Here is a 16,823-nt window from a genome sequence, read left to right as displayed (position 1 = left end):
ATTTTAGAGCTTGGATTTCCTGGATTTCACCCAGTTTTAGGGCTCAGATTTCCTGGACTCTTCCCCCATTTCTGGGCTTGGATTTCCTGGATTTTCCCCATTTTTAGGGCTTGGGTTTCCTGGATTCTCCCCCATTTCAGGGCTTGGATTTCTTGGATTCTCCCCAATTTTAGGCTTCGGATTTCCTTGATTCTTCCCCATTTCTGTGCTTGGATTTCTTGGGTTCTCTCCAGTTTTAGAGTTTGGATTTTCTGGATTCTCCCTCATTTCTGTGCTTGAATTTCTTGGATTCTCTCCAGTTTTAGAGTTTGGATTTCCTGGACTTTCCCCATTTTTAGGGCTTGGATTACCTGGATTCTCCCCCATTCCAAGGCTTGGATTTCTGGGATTTTCCCCAATTTTAGGCTTTGGATTTCCTTGATTCTTCCCCATTTCTGTGCTTGGATTTCCTGGACTTTCCCCATTTTTAGGGCTTGGATTACCTAGATTGTCCCCCATTCCAAGGCTTGGATTTCTGGGATTTTCCCCAGTTTTAGGACTCGGATTTCCTGGATTTGCCCCAATTTCAGTGCTTGGATTTTCTGGATTCTCCCCAATTTTAGGCCTTGGATTTCCTTGATTCTTCCCCATTTCTGTGTTTGGATTTCCTGGATTCTCCGCAATTTTAGGGCTTGGATTTCTGGGATTTTCCCCCATTTTAGGGCTTGGATTACCTGGATTCTCCCCCATTCCAAGGCTTGGATTTCTGGGATTTTCACCAGTTTTAGGGCTTGGATTTCCCAGATTTCCCCCAATTTTAGGCCTTGGATTTCCTGGATTCTCCCCCATTTCTGAGCTTGAATTTCCTGGATTCTCTCCAATTTTAGGCCTTGGGTTTCCTGGATTCTCCCCAATTTCAGTGCTTGGATTTTCTGGATCTCCCCAGTTTCAGGGCTTGGATTTCCTGGATTCACCCCAATTTTAGGCCTTGGATTTCCCCCAATTTTAGGCCTTGGATTTCCTTGATTCTCCCCCATTTCTGTGCTTGGATTTCTTGGTTTCTCCCCCATTTCTGGCCTTGAATTTCCTGGATTCTCCCCAAATTCAGGGCTGGAATTTCCTGGATTTTCCCCATTTCTGTGCTCGGGTTTCCTGGGTTCTGCCCCATTCCTCCCCTGTGCCGCCATTTTCCCTTCTGCTGCGCCCCCCCTTCCATCCCCGCCCCCCGAGCTGAGCGGGAAAGGGACTGGGAGGAGAAACTGGTCCCAGTTCAGCCCCGGGCCAACAAAGATGGCGGCGCCCACGAGGAACATGGCGGCGCCCACCGGGAGAAAGGGCTCAAGCCCCGCCCCCTGCACGTGATTGGCTGCCGGGAGCCGGGGCGAGCCGAAGTGTTCCGGAAATAGCCGAGCGCCCGAATCGCCGCTTTGCGCCCCGCCCCTTTCCCCGGAAAGAGCCGAAGCGTTCCGGAAACAACCGAAGCGGGGTCGGAGCGCCGGAACGAGTCGAATTCCTGCCGGGAAAAGCCGAAGCGCCCTCAGGCCCGCCCGATTCGTTCCAGGACGTCCCGAACCGCCCCTTCCGGAGACCCCCCCGAGCCCCTCCCCGCCCCGGAGATCTCCGGAGGTTCCGGAAGCGGTTCCCCCGAGGCGGTTCCGCCGCCCCCCCCCCGCAACGGTTCCGAAGCGGTTCCGGAGGTTTGCCGAGAGGTTCCGAAGCCCCGCCGAGCGGTTCCGGAGAGCCGCGGGGCGGCCGCCGGGACATTGCCCAGCGGTTCCGGAGGGTCCCGAACCTCCTCGCCCATCTCCGGAGATCTCCGGCCGTCCCCAGAGCCACGAAACGCTTCCAAGCGCCTCCGAAGCGGTTCCGGAAAGAGCCGAAGTTGCTCCGTCGGAGCCGTCCCGGAAGTGGCCGAGGCGGCGCGGCGCGGTTCCGGAAAGAGCCGAAGTTGCTCCGCCGGAGCCGTCCCGGAAGTGGCCGAGGCGGTGGCGGCGCGGTTCCGGAAAGAGCCGAGCGGCTCCGGAAGTTGCCGAGCCGGCCGGCCCTCAGCGCTCGCCGCCGACCCCGGCCCGGCCCCCGCTCGCTCGGCCCCGGCGGGGCCCGGACCCGCCCGGCCCGGCCCGGCCCGGCCCGGCTCGGCAGGATGATCAAGCTGTTCTCGCTGAAGCAGCAGAAGAAGGAGGAGGAATCGGCGGGCGGCACCAAGAGCTCCAGCAAAAAGGCCTCGGCCGCGCAGCTCCGCATCCAGAAAGGTGCGCGGGGGGGGAACGGAACGGGAACGGGAACGGGAACTGGGACCAGTGAGGGATGGGAACTGGGACCAGTGAGGGATAGGAACTGGGACCAGTGAGGGATGGGAACTGGCACCAGTGAGGGACAGAAACTGGGACCAGTGAGGGATGGAAACTGGGACCAGTGAGGGACAGAAACTGGGACCAATAAGGGACAGAAACTGGTCCCAGTAAGGGCCTCAAACTGAGGCCAGTGAGGGACGGGAACTGGTCCCAGTAAGGGCCTGAAACTGGGGCCAGTGAGGGACGGGAACTGGGACCAGTAAAGAACGGAAACTGGGACCAGTGAGGGTCAGAAACTGGGGCCAGTGCGGGCTGCAAGCTGGTCCCAGTAAGGGATGGGAACTGGAACCAGTAAGGGCCTCAAACTGGGGCCAGTAAAGGTTGGAAACTGGGACCAGTGAGGGATGGGAACTGGGACCAGTAAGGGTCGGAAACTGGGACCAGTAAGGGCCTCAAACTGGGACCAGTAAGGGCCTCAAAGTGGGGCCAGTAAGGGCCTGGAACTGGGGCCAGTAAGGGACAGAAACTGGGACCAGTGAGGGATGGGAACTGGGACCAGTATGAGCCATATGCTTGGCCCAGTAATGGCCACCAACTGGTCCCAGTAAGGGCCTCAAACTGGGGCCAGTGAGGGACGGGAACTGGGACCAGTAAAGAACGGAAACTGGGACCAGTGAGGGATGGAAACTGGGACCAGTGAGGGTCAGAAACTGGGGCCAGTTAGGGCTGCAAGCTGGTCCCAGTAAGGGATGGAAACTGGAACCAGTAAGGGACAGAAACTGGGACCAGTAAGGGCCTCAAACTGGGACCAGTGAGGGACGGGAACTGGGACCAGTAAGAGCCACATGCTTGGCCCAGTAATGGCCACCAACTGGGCCCAGTAAGGGCCTCAAACTGGGACCAGTAAGGGACAGAAACTGGGACCAGTAAGGGACAGAAACTGGGACCAGTGAGGGATGGGAACTGGGACCAGTAAGGGACAGAAACTGGGACCAGTAAGGGCCTGGAACTGGTCCCAGTCAGGGCCCCAAACTGGTCCCAGCAGGGCCGGCAGTTCAGGGCCGTTAACGGTTCTGGGGGGGCCGGTACCGGTTCCGGGTACTGGTCCCAGTAAGGGGCAGGGACTGGTCCCAGTAAGGGGCAGGGACTGGTCCCATTAAGGGGCACAGACTGGTCCCAGTAAGGGTCACAGACTGGTCCCAGTAAGGGGCAGAGACTGGTCCCAGTAAGGGTCACAGACTGGTCCCAGTATGGGGCAGAGACTGGTCCCAGTAAGGGGCAGGGACCGGTCCCAGTAAGGGGCAGGGACTGGTCCCAGTAAGGGTCACAGACTGGTCCCAGTAAGGGGCAGGGTCTGGTCCCAGTAAGGGGCAGGGACTGGTCCCAGTAAGGGGCAGGGTCTGGTCCCAGTAAGGGGCAGGGTCTGGTCCCAGTAAGGGGCACAGACTGGTTCCAGTAAGGGTCACATACTGGTCCCAGTAAGGGGTGCAGACTGGTCCCAGTAAGGGTCACATACTGGTCCCAGTAAGGGGCAGGGACTGGTCCCAGTAAGGGGCAGAGACTGGTCCCAGTAAGGGTCACGGACTGGTCCCAGTAAGGGGCAGAGACTGGTCCCAGTAAGGGTCACGGACTGGTCCCAGTAAGGGGCAGGGACTGGTCCCAGTAAGGGTCACGGACTGGTCCCAGTAAGGGTCACAGACTGGTCCCATTAAGGGGCAGGGACTGGTCCCAGTAAGGGGCAGGGACTGGTCCCAGTAAGGGTCACATACTGGTCCCATTAAGGGGCACAGACTGGTCCCAGTAAGGGGCAGGGACTGGTCCCAGTAAGGGGCAGAGACCAGTCCCAGTAAGGGTCACAGACTGTTCCCAGTAAAGGGCAGAGACCGGTCCCAGTAAGGGTCACATACTGGTCCCAGTAAGGGTCACAGACTGGTCCCAGTAAGGGTCACAGACTGGTCCCAGTAAGGGGCAGAGACTGGTCCCAGTAAGGGTCACATACTGGTCCCAGTAAGGGTCACAGACTGGTCCCAGTAAGGGTCACAGACTGGTCCCAGTAAGGGGCAGGGACCGGTCCCAGTAAGGGGCAGGGACTGGTCCCAGTAAGGGTCACAGACTGGTCCCAGTAAGGGTCACAGACTGGTCCCAGTAGTGCCTTGCTGGGGACTGGCAGTGGGACCAGTTGCGGCCACATACTGGGACCAGTAAGGCCTTGGTGAGTGTCCCAGTTTGGTCCCAGAATGATCCCAGTATGACCCAATATGGTCCCAGTATGGCCCAATATGGTCCCAGCATGGCCCAGTTTAGTCCCAGTATGGCCCAGTATGATCCCAGTATGGCCCAGTTTGGTGCCAGTATGGCCCAGTCTGGTCCCAGTATGGCCCAGTCTGGTCCCAGTATGGCCCAGTTTGGTCCCAGTATGGCCCAGTCTGGTCCCAGTATGGCCCAGTATGATCCCAGTATGGCCCAGTTTGGTGCCAGTATGGCCCAGTCTGGTCCCAGCATGGCCCAGTTTGGTCCCAGTATGGCCCAGTTTGGTCCCAGTTGGGCTTTCCTGGGCAGGGATGGGCCAGGCAGGGGTGGGGGTCACGGGATTGTCATGGCCCTGTCACATGTGTGTCACCTGTGTCCCCAAATGTCCCCTCAGTGTCCCCAATGTCCCCTCAGTGTCCCCGCTGTGCCTCAGTTTCCCCCGGTGTCCCCGCCGTGCCTCAGTGTCCCCACCGTGCCTCAGTTTCCCTCAGTGTCCCTGCTGTGCCTCAGTTTCCCTTGGTGTCCCCGCCGTGCCTCAGTTTCCCCCGTGTCCCCGCCGTGCCTCAGTTTCCCCCGTGTCCCGCAGACATCAACGAGCTGAACCTGCCCAAGACGTGCGAGATCGACTTCTCGGACCAGGACGATCTCCTGCACTTCCGCCTGCTCATCTGCCCCGACGAGGTGGGACACGGGACACGGACAGGGACAGGGACACGGGACAGGGACACGGACACGGGACAGGGACAGGGACACGGGACAGGGACACGGGACAGGGACACGGACACGGGACAGGGACACGGGACAGGGACACAGACACGGGACAGGGACAGGGACACGGGACAGGGACAGGGACAGGGACACGGGACAGGGACACGGGACAGGGACAGGGACAGGGACATGGGACATGGACACGGGACATGGACACGGGACAGGGACAGGGACAGGGACAGGGACACGGGACAGGGACACGGGACAGGGGCATGGACACGGGACAGGGACACGGGACACGGGACAGGGACAGGGACAGGGACATGGGGCTGGGACACAGGACCAGGACATGGGACTGGGACACGGGACCGGGACAGGGGACACGGGACAGGGACACGGACATGGGACACGGACACAGACACGGGACGGGGACACGGGACAGGGACACGGGACACGGGACAGGGACACGGGACTGGGACATGTGACACGGACACGGGACAGGGACATGGGACACAGGACCGGCACCAGGACTGGGACATGGGACACGGGACAGTGGGGACACGGTACGCGGGACAGGGACAGGGACACGGACACGGACACGGGACAGGGACACGGGACAGTGGGGACAGCGGTGTGGCACGTGGGACAGCGGGGACATGGGGACACCTGTGTGTGTCACCCATGTGTCACCCGTGTGTCACCCGCGTCACTTGTGTGTCACCTGGGGCACACCTGTGTCACCTGGCGGGTACCTGGGTGTCACCGGTGTCACCTGGGTGTCCCCACTGTCCCCCCGTGTCCCCGTGTCCCCCCGTGTCCCCGCTGACGTTTTTCTGTCCCCAGGGTTTCTACAAGGGCGGCAAATTCGTCTTCAGCTTTAAGGTCAGTGCAGGGCCACCAAACCCCCCTGTGGCCACCAAACCCCCCCAGTGGCCACCAAACCCCCCTGTGGCCACCAAACCCCCCTGTGGCCACCAAACCCCTCTGTGGCCACCAAACCCCCCTGGGGCCACCAAACCCCCCTGGGGCCACCAAACCCCTCTGTGGCCACCAAACCCCCCTGTGGCCACCAAACCCCCCCTGTGGCCACCAAACCCCTCTGTGGCCACCAAACCCCCCTGGGGCCACCAAACCCCCCTGGGGCCACCAAACCCCCCTGTGGCCACCAAACCCCCCTGTGGCCACCAAACCCCCTCTGTGGCCACCAAACCCATCTCGGTGGCCACCAAATCCCCCCTATGGCCACCAAACCCATCTTGGTGGCCACCAAACCCCTCTGTGGCCACCAAACCCCCCTGTGGCCACCAAACCCCTCTGTGGCCACCACCCCCCCTGTGGCCACCAAATCCCCCCTATGGCCACCAAACCCAGCCCAGTGGCCACCAAATCCTGCCTGGAGGCCACCAACCCCCCCCTGTGGCCACCAAACCCCCCCGGTGACCACCAAACCCTGCCCAGTGGTCACCAAACCCAGCCTGGTGGCCACAGCGGTGACTCGGTGGCCACGAGGGTGACTCGGTGGCCACAGCGGTGACTTGGTGGCCACGGGGGTGACTCGGTGGCCACGGGGGTGACTTGGTGGCCACGGCGGTGACTCGGTGGCCACGGGGGTGACTTGGTGGCCACGGCGGTGACTCGGTGGCCACGGGGGTGACTTGGTGGCCACGGGGGTGACTCGGTGGCCACAGCGGTGACTCGGTGGCCACGGGGGTGACTCGGTGGCCACGGGGGTGACTTGGTGGCCACGGGGGTGACTCGGTGGCCACCAGGGTGACTCGGTGGCCCCGCAGGTGGGCCAGGGCTACCCGCACGACCCGCCGAAGGTGAAGTGCGAGACCATGGTGTACCACCCCAACATCGACCTGGAGGGCAACGTCTGCCTCAACATCCTCAGGTGGGCTACCGAAAACACGGGGGGGCTACCAAACACCCATGGGGGCTACCAAACACCCATGGGGGCTACCAACACCTGGGGGGGCTACCAAACACCCACAGGGGGCTACCAACACCTGGGGGGGCTACCAACACCCATGGGGCCTACCAACACCTGGGGGGGCTACCAACACCTGGGGGGGCTACCAACACCTGGGGGGGCTACCAAACACCCACAGGGGGCTACTGAACACCCACGGGGGGCTACCAACACCTGGGGGGGCAACGCCTGCCTCAACATCCTCAGGTGGGCTACCGAAAACACGGGGGGGCTACTGAATACACAGGGGGCCAGCGGCCACCAGCTGGGGGCTGTAGTGGCCACACTGACCATTGATCACTGATCACTGACCATTGATCACTGACCATTGATCATTGATCACTGACCATTGATCACTGATCATTGATCACTGACTATTGATCACTGACCATTGATCATTGATCACTGACCATTGACCACTGACCATGGATCACTGACCACTGACAATGGATCACTGACTATTGATCACTGACCATTGATCACTGACCACTGACCATTGATCACTGACCATTGATCACTGACCATTGATCACTGACCATTGATCATTGATCACTGACCATTGACCACTGACCATGGATCACTGACCACTGACCACTGACAATGGATCACTGACTATTGATCACTGACCATTGACCACTGACCCTGGATCACTGGCCACTGACCACTGACCATTGACCACTGACCACTGATCACTGACCACTGACCATTGATCATTGATCACTGACCATTGATCACTGACCATTGACCACTGACCATTGATCACTGACCACTGACCATTGATTACTGACCACTGACCATTGATTACTGACCACTGACCATTGATCACTGATCACTGACCATGGATCACTGACCATTGATCACTGACCACTGACCACTGACCATTGACCACTGATCATTGATCACTGACCATGGATCACTGACCATTGACCACTGACCATTGACCACTGACCACTGACCATTGATTACTGATCATTGACCATTGATCACTGACCACTGACCATTGATCACTGATCATTGACCATTGACCACTGATCACTGACCGTTGACCACTGACCACTGACCATTGACCACTGAGCATTGATCATTGACCATTGATCACTGACCACTGACCATTGATTACTGATCATTGACCATTGATCACTGATCACTGACCCTTGATCACTGACCACTGACCATTGATCACTGATCATTGACCATTGATCACTGATCACTGACTATTGATCACTGACCATTGATCACTGACCATTGATCACTGGCCACTGACCACTGACCATTGACCACTGACCACTGATCACTGACCACTGACCATTGACCATTGGTCACTGACCATTGGTCACTGTCCATGGATCACTGACCATTGACCACTGACCATTGACCACTGACCATTGACCATTGACCATGGATCACTGACCATTGATCACTGACCATTGACCACTGACCACTGACCACTGACCATGGATCACTAACCATGGATCACTGACCACTGACCACTGACCTTTGGCCACTTCCCACCCACTGACCACTGACCATGGCTGTGGCTGTGGCCATGGTGACCGCTGGCCGTGGCCGTGGCCGTGGCTGCAGGGGCCTCAATGGCTGCAGTGGCCACAGTGACCACTGGCCGTTGCCATGGTGACCGCTGGCCATGGCCGGGGCCGCAGTGGCTGCTGGCCGTGGCTGCAGTGGCTGCGGTGGCTGCGGTGGCTGCTGACCGCAGGCCGTGGCTGTGGCTATGGCCATGGTGGCCACAGTGGCCGCAGTGACCGCTGACCACTGGCTGTGGCTGTGGCCATGGTGGCCGTGGCTGCAGTGGCTGCTGACCGCTGGCCGTGGCTGTGGCTACAGTGGCCGTGGTGGCAGCGGTGACCGCTGGCTGTGGCCATGGCCATGGTGACCACTGGCCGTGGCTGTGGCCATGGTGGCTGTGGCCGCAGTGGCCGTGGTGGCCGCGGTGGCTGCTGACCGCAGGCTGTGGCTGTGGCCGTGGCCATGGTGGCCGTGGCTGCAGTGGCCGTGGTGGCCGCGGTGGCCGCTGACCGCTGGTGCCCGCAGGGAGGACTGGAAGCCGGTGCTGACCATCAACTCCATCATCTACGGCCTGCAGTACCTGTTCCTGGTGAGGGACATGGGGACACACCTGGGGACACCTGGGACACCTGGGGGGGCATGGGGACACACCTGGGGACACACCTGGGACACCTGGGGGACATGGGGACACACCTGGGGGACATGTGGACACACCTGGGGGGACACAGGGACACACCTGGGGACACACCTGGGACACCTGGGGGACACGGGGACACACCTGGGGACATGTGGACACACCTGGGGACACACCTGGGGACATGGGGACACACCTGGGGACACCCGGGGGGACATGGGGACACACCTGGGGGGACACGGGGACACACCTGGGGGGGTTGGGGACACACCTGGAGGGTTTGGGGACACCTGGGGGGTGTTTGGGGACTCCGTGGGGACACACCTGGTGGCCTTGGGGACACGGGGACACACCTGGGGACACACCTGGGGACATGGGGACACACCTGGGGACACCTGGGGGGACATGGGGACACACCTGGGGACATGGGGACACACCTGGGGGGACATGGGGACACACCTGGGGGGGTTGGGGACACCTGGAGGGTTTGGGGACACCTGGGGGGGTGTTTGGGGACTCCGTGGGGACACACCTGGTGGCCTTAAGGACACGGGGACACACCTGGGGACACACCTGGGACACCTGGGGGGACATGGGGACACACCTGGGGGGACACGGGGACACACCTGGGACACCTGGGGGGACATGGGGACACACCTGGGGGGACATGGGGACACACCTGGAGGGGTTGGGGACACCTGGGGGTGTTTGGGGACTCCGTGGGGACACACCTGGTGGCCTTGGGGACACGGGGACACACCTGGGGACACCTGGGGGGTCTCCAGGGTTGCCCAGGGGGGTTTTGGGATCCCCCTGACCCCAAACGTTCCCCCAAAGGAGCCGGACCCCAAACAGGGGTGCCGGGATTGGGAATTCTGGGATTTGGGGATTCGGGGGAATTCTGGGATTTGGGGGAATTCTGGGGTTTGGGGTTTTGGGGGAATTTTGGGGTTTTGGGGCTTTAGAAGAATTTTGGGATTTGGGGTTTTGGGGGAGTTCTGGGATTTGGGGAAATTCTGGGATTTGGGGTTTTGGGAGAATTTTGGGATTTGGGGTTTTGGGGGAATTTTGGGATTTGGGGGAATTCTGGGATTTGGGGTTTTGGGGGAATTTTGGGTTTTGGGGTTTTGGGAGAATTTTGGGGTTTTGGGGCTTTAGAAGAATTCTGGGATTTGGGGTTTTGGGGAATTCTGGGATTTGGGGTTTTGGGGGAATTCCAGGATTTGGGGTTTTGGGGGAATTCTGGGATTTGGGGTTCTGGGGGAATTCTGGGATTTGGGCAATCTGAAGGGTTTTTATGGGATTTTAGGGGAATTTTGGGGTCCCTCAAATTCCAAATTTTCGCCCAAAAGGAGCCAAACCCCAAAAAGGGCTTGTGGGATTTGGGGGATTTTGGGGGAATTCGGGGATTTGGGGAATGTGAAGGGGTTCGGGGTGGTTTTTGGGGGATTTTAGGGGGTTTTTGGGATTTGGGGGCTGTGGAAGGTTTTTGGGGGGTTTTGGGGGGATTTGGGGGCTGTGAAGGGATTTTGTGGGATTTTAGGAGGATTTTTTGGGATTTTGGGGCTGTGAAGGAATTCTGAGGGGGTTTTAGGGGGATTTAGGTGATTTTGGGGGAATTTTGGGATTTTGGGGCTGTGAAGGGATTCTGCGGGATTTAAGGAGATTTTTTGGGGCCAGGAAGAGATTCTGTAGGATTTACGGAGATTTTGGGGATGTGAGGGGATTTTGTGGGATTTTTAGGGAGTTTTTGAGGGATTTTAAGGGGATTTTGGGGCTGTGAAGGGATTCTGTGGGATTTTGGGGGGATTTTGGGTCTGTGAAGGGATTCTGGGGGTGTTTTGTGGGATTTTTGGGAGATTTTGGGGCCATGAAGGGATTTTGGGGCTGTGTGGGGATCCTGGGGGATTTTATGGGGATTTTGGGGCTCTGTGGGGATTCTGGGGGATTTTAGGATGGTTTTGTGGGATTTTAGGGGGATTTGGGGGGATTTACAGGGATTTTGGGGCTGTGAGGGGATTTTGGGGGATTCTGGGGGAATTTTGTGGGATTTTAGGGGGATTCTGGGGCTGTGAAAGGATTTTGGGGCTGTGAGGGGATTCTGTGGGATTTTGGGGGATTTACAGAGCTTTTGGGGCTGTGAGGGGATTTTGGGATGATTTTGTGGTATTTTAGGGGGATTTTGTGGGATTTTAGGGGAATTTTGGGGCTGTAAGGGGATTTTAGGATGATTTTGTGGGATTTCGGGGCCGTGAGGGGATCCTGTAGGACTGACAGCGCTCCCGGGGCTGTGAGGGGATTCTGGGGGATTTTGGGATGATTTTGTGGGATTTTAGGGGGATTTTGTGGGATTTACAGGGATTTTGGGGCTGTGAGGGGATTCTGGGGGTGTTTTGTGGGATTTTAGGAGGATTTGGGGGCTGTGAGGGGATTTTAGGATGATTTTGTGGGATTTTATGAGGATTTCAGGACCGTGAGGGGATCCTTTAGGACTGACAGCACTCCCGGGGCTGTGAGGGGATTTTGGGATGATTTTGTGGGAATTTCGGGGCCCTGAGGGGATCCTTTAGGACTCGCAGCGCTTTCAGGGCTGTGAGGGGATTTTAGGATGATTTTGTGGGATTTTAGGGGGATTTGGGGGCTGTGAGGGGATTTTGGGATGATTTTGTGGGATTTTGGGGCCGTGAGGGGATCCTGTAGGACTTACACTTTCAGGGCTGTGAGGGGATTTTAGGATGATTTTGTGGGATTTCAGGGGGATTTTGTGGGATTTTAGGGGGATTTTGGGGCTGTAAGGGGATTTTAGGATGATTTTGTGGTATATTAGGGGGATTTTGTGGGATTTTAGGAGGATTTGGGGGCTGTGAGGGGATTTTAGGATGATTTTGTGGGATTTTATGAGGATTTCGGGGCCGTGATGGGATCCTTTAGGACTCGCAGCGCTCCCGGGGCTGTGAGGGGATTTTGGGGGATTTTATGATGATTTTGTGGGATTTACAGGGATTTTGGGGCTGTGAGGGGATTCTGGGGGTGTTTTGTGGGATTTCAGGGGGATTTTGGGGCTGTGAGGGGATTTTAGGATGATTTTGTGGGATTTTGGGCCCGTGAGGGGATCCTGTAGGACTGACAGCGCTCCGGGGCTGTGAGGGGATTTTGGGGGATTTAAGGATGATTTTGTGGGATTTTGTGGGATTTACAGGGATTTTGGGGCTGTGAGGGGATTCTGGGGGGATTTTGTGGTATATTAGGGGGATTTTGTGGGATTTTATGAGGATTTCGGGGCCCTGAGGGGATCCTGTAGGACTGACAGCGCTCCCAGGGCTGTGAGGGGATTTTAGGATGATTTTGTGGGATTTTTGGGGGATTTTGTGGGATTTTAGGGGGATTTTGGGGCTGTGAGGGTATTTTAGGATGATTTTGTGGGATTTTGTGGGATTTTGGGGCCGTGAGGGGATCCTTTAGGACTTACGCTTTCAGGGCTGTGAGGGGATTTTGGGATGATTTTGTGGTATTTTAGGGGGATTTTGTGGGATTTTAGGGGGATTTTGGGGCTGTGAGGGGATTCTGGGGGGATTTTGTGGGATTTTGTGGGATTTTGGGGCCGTGAGGGGATCCTGTAGGACTGACAGCGCTCCCAGGGCTGTGAGGGGATTTGGGGGGATTTTATGATGATTTTGTGGGATTTTAGGGGGATTTTGGGGCTGTAAGGGGATTCTGGGGGTGTTTTGTGGGATTTTAGGGGGATTTTGGGGCTGTGAGGGGATTTTAGAATGTTTTTGTGGGATTTTATGAGGATTTTGGGGCCGTGAGGGGATCCTTTAGGACTCGCAGCGCTCTCGGGGCTGTGAGGGGATTTTAGGATGATTTTGTGGTATTTTAGGGGGATTTTGTGGGATTTTAGGGGGATTTTGTGGGATTTTAGGGGGATTTTGGGGCTGTGCGGGGATTTTAGGATGATTTTGTGGGATTTTGGGGCCGTGAGGGGATCCTTTAGGACTGACAGCGCTCCCGGGGCTGTGAGGGGATTTTGGGATGATTTTGTGGGATTTCGGGGCCCTGAGGGGATCCTGTAGGACTGACAGCGCTCTTGGGGCTGTGAGGGGATTTGGGGGGATTTTATGATGATTTTGTGGGATTTTAGGGGGATTTGGGGGGATTTTAGAGGGATTTTGGGGCTGTGAGGGGATTTTAGGATGATTTTGTGGGATTTTTGGGGGATTTTGTGGGATTTACAGGGATTTTGGGGCCGTGAGGGGATCCTTTAGGACTCGCAGCGCTTTCAGGGCTGTGAGGGGATTTTAGGATGATTTTGTGGGATTTTAGGAGGATTTGGGGGCTGTGAGGGGATTTTAGGATGATTTTGTGGGATTTTATGAGGACTTCGGGGCTGTGAGGGGATCCCTTAGGACTCACAGCACTCTCGGGGCTGTGAGGGGATTTGGGGGGATTTTGGGATGATTTTGCGGGAATTTCGGGGCCCTGAGGGGATCCTTAGGACTGCCCCCGACCCCCGTGTCCCCCCAGGAGCCGAACCCCGAGGACCCGCTGAACAAGGAGGCGGCCGAGGTGCTGCAGAGCAACCGGCGCCTGTTCGAGCAGAACGTGCAGCGCTCGCTGCGCGGCGGCTACGTCGGCGCCACCTACTTCGAGCGCTGCCTCAAGTGACCCCCACCCCGAGCCCAAAATCCCCAAAAACCGCCCCAAAAACGCCGCCCCGACCCCGCCGAGAAACGGAATAAAAACCGCAGGAACAAAAAAAAAAAAAAAACCAACTAGGGGAAAAAAAAAAAACAACACAACTGGGAAAGTCTTGGAAAATGAGCGAAAAAACCTGAAAAAGCTGCAGAGAAGCAGTGGAAAAAAGAGTTGAAAAAGCCCGAAAAAAAAGCCCAGAATAGCTTTGGAAAAAGAGCTTAAAAGCCCCAGAAAAAACTCCCAGAAATTCCTCGAAAAAAGAGCTAAAAAATCCCGAAAAAACTCCCAGAAATTCCCCACAGAAACAGCTTAAAAACCCTGAAAAAACTCCCAGAAAAGCCTCAAAAAAAGAGCTAAAACCCCCCGAAAAATACTCCCAGAAAAGCCTCAAAAAAAGAGCTACAAACCCCTGAAAAAACTCCCAGAAATTCCCCGGAAAAACAGCTGAAAAACTCTGAAAAAACTCGCACAAAAGCCTCAAAAAAAGAGCTAAAAACCCCTGAAAAAAACTTCCAAAAAAGGCTCAGAAAAAGAGCTTAAAATCCCCCCCAAAACTCCCAGAAATTACCCGAAAAAACAGCTAAAAAACTCCAGAAAAGCCTCAGAAAAAAAGCTACAAAACCCCCCAAAAACTCCCAGAAATTCCTTGAAAAAAGAGCTTAAAAACTCCTGAAAAAACTCCCAGAAATGCCTTGAAAAAAGAGCTAAAAATCCCCCCAAAACTCCCAAAAATTCCTCGAAAAAAGAGCTACAAAACCTTGAGAAAACTCCTAAAAAAGCCTCAGAAAAAGAGCTTAAAATCCCCCCCAAAACTCCCAGAAATTCCCCGAAAAAACAGCTAAAAAACCCTGAAAAAACTCCCAGAAAAGCCTCAGAAAAAGAGCTTAAACCCCCCCCCAAAAAAACTCCCAGAAATTCCCCGAAAAAAGCTACAAAACCCCGAAAAAATTCCCAGAAATGCTTTGAAAAATGCCATGGAAAACCCCGAAAAAACTCCCAGAAATTCCTCGAAAAAACAGCTAAAACCCCCCGAAAAAACTCCCAGAAAAATCCTAAAAACCCCCAAAATATAACCCAATAAAAGAGCTAAAAATCCCCAAAGGGCTCCCCCAAAAACCCCAGAAAAACCTCCCAGAAATTCCTCGAAAAAAGAGCTATAAAAGCCCGAAAAAACTCCCAGAAAAGACTCCAAAAATGCCCCCAAAAAGCCCCAAAAGCCCCAAAAAATCGTCCCAGAAAAACCTTGAAAAAAAACCCAGAAAAACCCCAAAAAGGCCCAAAACAAAGCCCTAAAAAACCCACAAAACTCCCCAAAAAGCCTCAAAATAAACCCAAAGAAACCCCAAAAACACCTTCTGGAAAAGCCTTGGAAAAAGCCCTAAAAGAACCCCAAAAAAGCCCTAAAAAAACCCGCAAAGAAACCCCCCAAAAATCTCCAAAAAACTGGAAAATCCCCCAAAAAAATCTTCCTGAAAAGCCTCAAAAAAAGACCTAAAAAAGCCCCAAAAGATCCCCAAAAAACCTTAAAAATCCCAAATAATCCCAAAAACCCTCAAAAAAATCCCCAAAAAACCCCAAGAAACTGCAAATTAAAAAAAAAAAACACCAAAAAAGCCCAAAATCTCCCCTAAAAAAACCCCAAAAATCCCCCAAAAAAACCCCAAAAACTCAAAAGCCCCAAAATACCCCCCAAAAAAAACCCTTAAAAAATCCCCAAAAATGCCAAAAGCCCCCCAAAAAATCCCCAAAAAGACCCAAGAAATCCCAAAAATGCCCCCAAAAAATCTCCAAAAAACCCCAAAAAAGTGAAAAAAAATCCCAAAAAAGCCCCAAAAATCCCCCAAAATTCCCCAAATCCCCCAAAATTCCCCAAATTCCCCCCAAATCCCCACCCCCCCTCTATTTATTCCCCCGGGCGGGGCCGCCCCCCCCAGCGCTGCTCGGGCCGGATTAAAGAGCCAAGGGACTGGTTTGTACTGGTTTGTACTGGTTTGTACTGGTGTGGGCCGGTTTGGGTTGGTTTATACCGGTTTACACTGGTTTATACTGGTTTATACTGGTCTGGACGGGTTTGGGTTGGTTTGTGTTGGTTTGGACTGGGAGGGGTGTGGGTGGCACTGGTTATACTGGTTTATACTGGGAGTCCCCAGTGCTCCCAGTGCTCCCAGTGCTCCCAGTTCCATTCCCAGTATCCCCAGTTCCATTCCCAGTGCTCCCAGTATCCCCAGTTCCATTCCCAGTGCTCCCAGTATCCCCAGTCCCCATTCCCAGTGCTCCCAGTACTCCCAGTATCCCCAGTTCCCATTCCCAGTGTTCCCAGTATCCCCAGTTCCCATTCCCAGTATCCCCAGTTCCATTCCCAGTACTCCCAGTCCCATTGCCAGTGCTCCCAGTATCCCCAGTTCCCATTCCCAGTATCCCCAGTTCCATTCCCAGTTTCCCCAGTCCCCATTCCCAGTGTTCCCAGTATCCCCAGTCCCCATTCCCAGTGCTCCCAGTATCCCCAGTCCCCATTCCCAGTGCTCCCAGTATCCCCAGTTCCCATTCCCAGTGCTCCCAGTATCCCCAGTTCCATTCCCAGTATCCCCAGTCCCCATTTCCAGTGCTCCCAGTATCCCCAGTTCCCATTCCCAGTGCTCCCAGTCCCCATTCCCAGTGTTCCCAGTATCCCCAGTCCCCATTCCCAGTTTCCCCAGTCCCCATTCCCAGTGCTCCCAGTATCCCCAGTATCCCCAGTCCCCATTCCCAGTGCTCCCAGTATCCC

The 16,823-nt window shown here is 55.8% G+C and overlaps 1 protein-coding gene across 1 annotated transcript; it reads left to right on the top strand.

Annotated features, from left to right (window-relative positions):
* Positions 1–2,055: 2,055 nt before the first annotated feature.
* Positions 2,056–15,275, top strand: UBE2M (ubiquitin conjugating enzyme E2 M). The gene is made up of 6 exons (XM_077789855.1): positions 2,056–2,231; positions 5,110–5,204; positions 6,075–6,113; positions 7,022–7,125; positions 9,256–9,319; positions 13,889–15,275. Exons 1-6 carry the CDS (start codon positions 2,123–2,125, stop codon positions 14,027–14,029), a joined length of 552 nt encoding a protein of 183 aa, XP_077645981.1. The 5' UTR covers positions 2,056–2,122; the 3' UTR covers positions 14,030–15,275.
* Positions 15,276–16,823: the final 1,548 nt, after the last annotated feature.

The sequence above is a fragment of the Lonchura striata genome, chromosome 38 (genome assembly GCF_046129695.1).
Source record: "Lonchura striata isolate bLonStr1 chromosome 38, bLonStr1.mat, whole genome shotgun sequence".
Lineage (NCBI taxonomy): Eukaryota > Metazoa > Chordata > Aves > Passeriformes > Estrildidae > Lonchura > Lonchura striata.
This window is presented reverse-complemented; position numbering and strand designations above follow the sequence as displayed.

Coding starts and splice junctions, on each gene's coding strand:
- UBE2M (XM_077789855.1), top strand. CDS start 2,123: ATGATCAAGCTGTTCTCGCTGAAGCAGCAGAAGAAGGAGGAGGAATCG. Junction 5,205..6,074: donor TGCTCATCTGCCCCGACGAG/GTGGGACACGGG, acceptor TTCTGTCCCCAG/GGTTTCTACAAGGGCGGCAA. Junction 9,320..13,888: donor GCCTGCAGTACCTGTTCCTG/GTGAGGGACATG, acceptor GTGTCCCCCCAG/GAGCCGAACCCCGAGGACCC.